Source organism: Trichomycterus rosablanca, chromosome 18 (genome assembly GCF_030014385.1).
Source record: "Trichomycterus rosablanca isolate fTriRos1 chromosome 18, fTriRos1.hap1, whole genome shotgun sequence".
NCBI lineage: Eukaryota > Metazoa > Chordata > Actinopteri > Siluriformes > Trichomycteridae > Trichomycterus > Trichomycterus rosablanca.
This window is the reverse complement of record NC_086005.1, coordinates 28,846,430-28,854,978: the sequence shown is the minus strand read 5'-3', so window position 1 is coordinate 28,854,978 and position 8,549 is coordinate 28,846,430. Positions and strand designations below refer to the sequence as shown.

Sequence of the window (8,549 nt, the reverse complement as noted above, 5' to 3'; positions counted from 1 at the left end):
AAATCACAGGTGTAATTATTCATTATTCACTGTTATCTGTTAATAAAACTTTATACTTTATTAATTAAATATTTTATATTCTGCAGAAAGTTTGAGTTTGTCTGTTTATTCTATTTAATTCTCATGTTTAACCAGCGCTTAATCCTGGTCAGGGTTGCTGTGAGTCCCTGAAATCACTAGGTACGATGCAGTAACAACACCAATCCATTCCCCTCAGACACAGTTAATCACGTCTGCATGTAGACGCCCGACCGGCTGATAACTCTGCAGGGGATTTGAACCCTGGATCCCAGCGGTAGCAAAAAAGAATCAGAGAAATTAAAATAAACAACTTTAATTCACATAAAATAAATCTTGGGTTGAGAGTTTGTGTGATGTTTAGGCACAATCCACCTACCGCATGCGCACACATTTAATTTATGACTTTATTAAACCATATTGGTGCAGTTCTGGCGCATTTGCTCCAAAACATATAAAATATTAATACAAGATTAAAAGATCAGACGTGAATTTACTGCTCTGTATTTACACTAAATCACCAAAAGTATCCGGACACCATTTCAATCCCTTCATTACTGCTATAACAGCCTTCACTCTTCTGGGAGGTTTTCCACAAGTTTATGTAGTGTGTCTGTCAGGCACTACTGTTAGCAAGAAGTCCTGGCTCGCAATCAAGGTTCCGATTCATCCCAAAGGTACTGAACGTGGTTGAGGTCATCGCTTTGTCTACCGCAGACTTAACAGAATAGCAGCCGCCATGGCTAGCATGATACTGACGGCTATTTCTGACATCCGTCCCAGTTTGCGGTCCTGAAAGGCTTCCACCTCCTTCTTCTTGATCTCCAGGCGAGCTCGGATGCTCTGCTGGCGCTGGAGCTGCTCCCCGTAATGCGCCCGGTAGAAGGTATCGAAATCAAACACGTTCTGAGAGTTCAGCTCGGCGGACGGGGACTGGCTATGACCTCTCGCAGGATCACCTGACGCTTTGCCCGGCGTCTCTTTGGCTGAAGTAGGTTTCGTGGATCCCTTCACGTCGGCCTGGCTGAGGATCCCCAGGTCGTATTTCCTCCGGAGAGCTTTGTTACCCAGAACGTCGTAGGCCTCGCTGATCTGAGAGAAACGGAAGGCGGCCTGCTCGCTGCCCGAGTTTTTATCCGGGTGGTAGATGAAGGACTGTTTGTAGTAGGCCGTCTTGATCTGAGCCTGTGTGGCGTTCTGAGAAACCTCCAGGATGTTGTAGTAAGCACTTTTAGATTTGTATAAGGGAGTTTCCTCGGCGCTGTGTCCATTAGTGCTCCTGTAACACCTCCTTATGTTTAAGTGACTACAGGAAACTCTGGTCAAGGGGCAAAGCGTCCGAGTTACACCAACAGCCAGCCTTCTTTTATTAGGGGCCGCATGGGGAAGATGCCGGGTCGGAGGCCACAGGCTACCTGCAAACAAAAATACATCAATCAAGTTCATTATGGAGTTAAAAGTTTACATACACCTGCAAATAAGGTGCAGATTTGGGGTTCCTATCATTATTCATTCCTCTTTTTTACACTTAGTAATTTTTTTTAATGTCATTTAATGACTTCATCATGACTTCCTAATTCTTTACTACTGAATTTGACTACAGCTGGTGACTCCTGTGTGCCCACCTAAACAGGGCTAGTTTGACTGCACCATTATAAAGTACTTAAACCAGTGCCAGAATCAATAAGAATCTGGGGATCTGGGTTTCGATCCTCACCTTTATTTAATTACATAGGCTTCCTCCAGGTACTCCGGTTTCTACCCACCTCTCAAAACATGCAGAAGGTGGATTAGCTGCTCTAAATGACCACTAGGTGTGAGTGTGTAAAGCCCTGTGATGGACTGGCGACACCTGGTGTTCAAAGGAAAAACTGCATGTTTGTACTTTTATTAGTAAAATTATTTATTGAAAACAATTAATGTGCAGAGTCTAAAATTGTGCCGTTTAAACTCTTATTAAATATTATATTTATATTTTAGTAAAGACTGAAATGAAATAATTAGATAAACGCCGTTTGTTTTACCTAAAGGTACCATAAAACGGTCATAAACTGAATGTAAACGTTTTATTGAGCTGTGTTCACTGTAATAAGACTTTAATGTAAACAAATCAGTAAACATCATCGTTTCTGTATCATATTTACTTCCAAATCTTAAATAAAAACAACATTAGATTATAAATCCTACCGGCTCCTCGGCCGAACAGCAGCCTGACCTCCGCCATGTTCCACAGAGATCACAGGCCGAGTACCAAACCCCTCCCTGCCTCCTACATAGTGCACAGAATACAGCGTCTAATGCACCCTACCTAGTGCACTACTTCTAAAATACTAAATTATTGGAATTGAGTTCAACATGTCCTATCAAAGCAGCGCTTTTTGGCAAGACAGTAAATCGTGACCAATCAAATGAGAGAAAGATTTAAAGTTTAAGGTTTTTCTTACACACTCACCTGGATTTTCAGGTAATCACTTATTTACTTAGTCATGCTGGAGCAGCACAGTGTATAAAATCATCAACACAGTGCAAGAGATACTCACAGCAAACACACAACCTCAAATCAACGTTAATCTAAGTAGGTAGGCTTTATCAACGTTATAACATCACCAATAAATAAAACCAATCCTAACAAGTACATTTTATTTCAAAGCAGGTAGTTAATGATGTAACAAAGAAAATATTTCGTCTTATCACCCATCTTTGTTCTTCATACTGTAATGTGATGTCAACATCTAGTCTAACTTGTGTAGTTTAAAATAATCCCATTACATTTACTACATTTCCACACATGTAAATCATCTCCCATTGTTCTCTCAGTCCCATGGAATACACATTTCCCAGTCTGTTTCAGACAGATGAGCATGGAGTTAAAGCAGCACCATGTAAATGACAGGTTGTCCCACAGAACTAAATCCAGAACTGCAACTTTCCATCACAAATTTTGACTAATCTGCGTGTAACAGATTTGCTAAACTGCACCAGGCGAGGACATGATTTAATAAGTTTGGTGAGGTGGAATTCATGTGGTTCACTTTTGGGATGCGCTGGAACATAATCTGTGAGCCAGGCCTTCTCATCCACCATCGGTGTCTGACTTTACGAATGCTCTACTGACCACATTAACACAAATTCTTACCTTCACATTGGGCGGGTGGTAGTTTAATGGTCAGAGTTTTGTGCAGCTGAGCTGAAGTTTGAAGCTTTGCATTATGGAATTGCTAAACAGACTTTTGGGCTCTTGACCCCTTTGGCTTCAGGGGCACCATATAATCTTTGACTTAAGCTTCCAAACAAGATGGGATATGTGAAGTAAATAATTCCATTGTACTGTTCTGTACACCTTTGTATGTATACATGACAATACAGGCATATACACACGAGTGAAGACTGTTAGTTCAAGAGAGGCTTTATTGTCATTTCAGCTATATACTAGTACATACTGAAACGAAACAATATTCCTCCAGGACCAGGACCAGGGTGCAACACAGAACAAAACAAGACAATAATAAGGCAATACAATAAACACAGTGCAGATAAAGAACAGTACAACAAATACAGAAGACATTTTTAATCTACTAATACACCTAGTGGTTAAGGTACTGGACTAGCAATCAGAAGGATGCTGCTTCAAGCCCCACCACTGCCACGTTGCTGCTGTTGGGCCCTTGAGTAAGGCCCTTAACCCTCAATTGCTCAGACTGTATACTGTAACTGTACTCTAAGTCGCTTTGAATAAAAGCGTCTGCTAAATGCCAAAAATGTAAAAAGCAATTAAGGGAGACAAGATATTCAATTCAAAGTCCACATATTTCTAAACAATGTATTATTTTTTGGAGAATCTCGATTCCCCAGACTGACTCCTCAGAAAGAGAGAATCGGCTCATGGATGAATCGAATCATTTGTGAATCGCTGATCGCGAGCTGACAGTTTGACGCCTGAATACACACCCACTGTTTCCTAGTTATCCCGTTTCGCCGCATTCTGCAGCTCACAAAGAACGATTTAATCTTATATGCTTCGAATTCTGCAGGTTTTGTCGATTTAAAGCGGTTAAATGTGGTGTATCAGTAGAAAGTGGGTTAATCTGAGGCGTACTGAGCTGGAGTGAGTGAGTGGGCGGGGAGTGAGGTGCGTTCACACACTGTTATGATTCTGAATTCTGTGCTGCTGGAACTGAGCTCGTTTTCTAGTGTTGCGTCCAGATTCCTGAATACGGTTCGGTCTGATTCTGGACTATAATCCGGTTTCAGTAGCGTGCTTAAGTGTGCATGCAGCAGAATGGAGCAGCAGAGATCCGGAACGGAGAAGCAGCTCAGCTCTCCCGCAGCACCGCTAATACAGTTAGCACAGTTAGCACAGCTGCTAGCTCGCTGCCCATGGCCGCTGTGTCTGTCCCGGCACGGTTGAGGAGGTTCGGTCCGGAGGGCCGTGTGCTCCCTCAGCCTGCAGTCATGGTGGTGTTCTCGCCTGCGAGGGACACGGACACCCCGGGAGAGGCTGCTTCTGTTCCCGAGGAGGAGCTCCGGACAGCCGCCATATCCACAACTAATGGAAACCTGATGAAAACCCTGCGTACATTGAACGCACCTCAGGAGGTAAACGTCACTCTTATTATTATTATTATTATTTACACAATGCATCAGTTTATTCAGCTGTTATGGTTTCAAATAATGTAAAGTAATTCAGCCATCTCTCCACATTCTGGTCATTTTAAGGTTCATATTTCATTTATTAACCGTTCTATTATTGATGTTTTCCTCCTCACTATGGGTAACTGGCATTAAGCTTCTCTTCCAGTTTACCTGCATCTGATTGGCTGTCATCACATGGCTGTTACAACACATTATGGAATCGACTCTGATTCAATACTGAGTCGATTCTGAAATATCTAAACGATTCATGAACCTGCTAAATGCCAAAAATGTAAATGTTTAAAGTGGGCTGCAGGGGAGACTCAAGTTCAAAGCAAACATACGTAGAAGGGCGCAGGTCCATAAAGACTGGACACCCCAGACTTACACCAAATAAATGCTCTCTGTTCTCTTTCTCCGCCGTCCTCTGCGCTGCAGTTTCCTGAGGTGATTCCTCTGAATGTAGGAGGGACGTATTTCACCACCCGTCTGTCCACGCTACGCCGGTACGAGGACACCATGCTGGCCGCTATGTTCAGTGGACGTCATCACATCCCCAGAGATGCTGAGGGGCGCTACTTCATCGACAGAGACGGAGCATATTTCGGGTGAGACCTCTGGACCCTGTTCTACCATCATGGTACAGAACATAACTGTACCTGCCACTCAGCCGTGCTCACTGAACAATGTCCAGCTTTCACCTCTCATCACAACAATGACCCGAAGCATAGAGCCAAAACAACACCAGTGTGGCTTTGTTAATGTGGCGTGTTTTCCTGATCACAGTGACATCCTGAATTTCCTGCGTGAGGGGGAGCTGCCTCAGAGGGAGCGGGTTCGAGCCGTACACAGAGAAGCTCAGTACTACGCTATAGGGCCGCTGCTGGAACGTCTGGAGGAAACTCAACCCCTGACAGGAGAGAAGGTTCGACAGGCGTTCCTCGACCTCCTGCCCAACTATAGAGGTACAACAGAAAAATAAGAAAATTAACTACAAACATCAGGTCCAGTTTTGATCCAGTTTTAAAAATGATTTAATTAGGATCCAACCCTTCTATGCCAGTCAAAGTGCCCATGCATCTCCTGCCCACCGTTGGAAGCACCTACAGTCACCTGAAACGTGTTTTTCCAATGTAAATAATCGAATAATAAGTAACACATCTGACAGATTTATCAAATAAAAGCATAATCTTACTGATCTCTTTGCACCTCAGAGAATCTGGAGCGAATTGTGGAGATCGCCAAGCTGCGAGCCATCCAGCGCAAGGCCCGCTTCGCCAAGCTGAAGATCTGCGTGTATAAGGAGGAGATGCCCATCACGCCGTACGAGCGGCCGCTCTTCAACTCGCTGCGCTTCGAGCGCACGGAGAGCGAGGCCAAGCTGTTCGAGCACCACTGCGAGGTGGACGTGTCCTTCGGGCCCTGGGAGGCCGTGGCCGACGTGTACGACCTGCTGCACTGCATCGTGAGCGACCTGGCCGAGCGCGGCATCACCGTGGACCAGCAGTGCATCGGCGTGTGCGACAAACACCTCATCAACCACTACTACTGCAAACGACCCATCTACGAGTTCAAGATCACGTGGTGGTGAAGGACCGGAGCTCAAACCATCCAGGCTCTGTAGGAGCTCTAGGTCTACTGAGACGATTGAAAAGGACCTGGTTCTTTCTGAGAGCTCGTCAGTGGTCCATTAACGTGTTCCAGGTCGTTTTGTGGTGAAGAAGTTCTTTAGGAGCTTAAAAACTTGACTTTTGGGTCACCTGATGGTCACCATCAGTGCTGGAAGCTTGCTTGGTGAATGATGCTTACCAAAGAGGTTCTGGTTTCTTGAGAACTTGAAAGAGAAGTTACAACCCTGTCTGCACCCCTGTCCCTAATTATCCATGAATTTAACTTGCTGGTGACACTTGAAGGTTCCTTTGTGAGTTATCAAGAGGGATCCAAAACTAATTCTGATCCTAATCTCGGTTCCTGATCACATTTTGGAGATTTCATAAAGGTTACAACCCCAGAATCCTTCCAGTTACCTTTACTGTCATTACTGAAACACATTTGATTCTTCTAAGAGCTTGTGAGAAGGTTCCATCTTCTATAAATTCAGGTTCTCTCGATGGTAAAGGACATTTATTGCATCAAACACCTTGCTATCCAGTGGATGAATAAAAAATCTACATTTATTTACTAATTTATGTACTAAATGCTTTCCAAAAGGTGAAGAAATGAAGGCTGGGTAGATCCTGCAGGAACACAACCATCCAAATACAGCAAATTCATCAGCATTAACATAAACAATAAACACAGAGAGGTTTCAGCACGAGCATCATCTCCAGATCCAGCTAACTAGCAATAAATATTAAATACGCCAAGAAGAATCACTAATAATTAGGTGTTGGAACAGGTCCTGGTCTGGGAGCTTTTGCAGGGGTTCTAATACCAAACCCACCTCAGCCCATGTACACATTCAGCATGTAGTAAAAAAGCTTTGATCTAGGCCAGCTATGAGATTTTAAGACATTATGGTCTTTCATCTGGGCTCTTTGAGAAGCTACATGCTGGCTGCAGCTCTGATGGACAAAAAATGGCAAAAGTATGTGGACACCTCTGCTAATTCATAAGTTTAGTTGTGTCAGCCACTGTTATGGTAATAACAGGTGTATAAATGAGTTATATAAAGATAAAGATGGTTTGATATGTTTGTTGTGAAGGAACTCCAGCATCCTGCCACCTTTGAGATGAATTAGAACTTCGATTGACAGGCTTCTTGTCGAACATCATTATCTGACCTTTCAAATGAAGTGTGATGATATGGTTTGATGTGATTGATGTGCATTGTAAAAAGTGGAGGACGTGGAACAAGCTCACTGTCGGGTGTCCAGATACTTTTTGCAGCTTTGCTCACCAAGCACCAGTGAAATAAATCACGAAGTCGTGCCATATCTACAGCTAACTGTTCCTGTGACCCACAGTGAAACCCCCTTTAGATATCAGATCATCGTGTTACTCAGTCCTGGTTTGTGGTGACCCAGACTAATCGGTTGGATCCTTGTAGGAGGCTTACTAACTCAACCCTAACCTCAACTCATCACTCATCAGTGAAGGACGTGTGAGTTAATAATCCAGGTCCAGGAATTTCTAGAGCTTTCTGAGCTGTGTTTGTGGGATTGTAGGACCCATCAGGAAGGTTCTCCTGGACTGTAGCAGTTCTTGATTTTTTTTTACTGACTGACTGAGGTGTAGCAGTTACTGTATGTGTTGATTTTACGTAATAATTGTTGAGTAATGTTGTCGCGTAGGTCCAGACATGATCGCATAATGAGAAACCCGTCTGGAAAAATTTCTGTATCTCTCTCTCACACACACACACACTGGTTTGGCTTATCAACATACAAACTGTTCATTTTTGTCCATGTTTGCTCCTCCAGATGTATATTTTGCATTTGGGATCATGTCTGGCGTCACAATGCTAGTGTTCATGTCGGTAAATTGAAGTAATAATGTTTTGTTTGTGTTGTTCTGTTCCAGCTCATCATGTGGAGTTATTTTACTCCTGGATCAGTGTTGTTTTAAAAGATATTGGGTATTATTTTCTATTTGTTTTGTTGTATTATTTTAAATGAACTGGATTCAGCTGTTATAAACGTTTTATTTCTTTTACGTTCTGTCTCCCAGTTTAGTCCCGATTGCACTTTTATCAGATGATATTTGGGTTTGGACGGTTAGAATGTGCTTCTCAGACACTCAGGAGCGCTCCACATCACTGCTTCCATATTGCAGAATTAGAATTTCTGGAGCAGATAAATGTAAGACGAATAAAAGACTATAAACATGTTTGAATCGTTTACAGAACCGTTTATGATTGGGATATTGCACTATAATAATAACTACATTCTGATTGTCTT

The 8,549-nt window shown here is 43.0% G+C and overlaps 2 protein-coding genes across 2 annotated transcripts; one reads left to right on the top strand and one right to left on the bottom strand.

The window, feature by feature from the left end:
- Positions 1-318: 318 nt before the first annotated feature.
- On the bottom strand, positions 319-2,244 carry LOC134332556 (dnaJ homolog subfamily C member 30, mitochondrial). The gene is made up of 2 exons (XM_063014245.1): positions 2,206-2,244; positions 319-1,433 (listed from the first exon to the last, which is right to left on the bottom strand). Exons 1-2 carry the CDS (start codon positions 2,240-2,242, stop codon positions 727-729), a joined length of 744 nt encoding a protein of 247 aa, XP_062870315.1. The 5' UTR covers positions 2,243-2,244; the 3' UTR covers positions 319-726.
- A 2,032-nt stretch (positions 2,245-4,276) lies between these two features.
- On the top strand, positions 4,277-6,330 carry kctd7 (potassium channel tetramerization domain containing 7). Its single transcript, XM_063014564.1, has 4 exons — positions 4,277-4,614; positions 5,089-5,258; positions 5,437-5,615; positions 5,865-6,330. The coding sequence occupies exons 1-4, from the start codon at positions 4,288-4,290 to the stop codon at positions 6,239-6,241; spliced, it is 1,053 nt and encodes a 350-aa protein (XP_062870634.1). The 5' UTR covers positions 4,277-4,287; the 3' UTR covers positions 6,242-6,330.
- Positions 6,331-8,549: the final 2,219 nt, after the last annotated feature.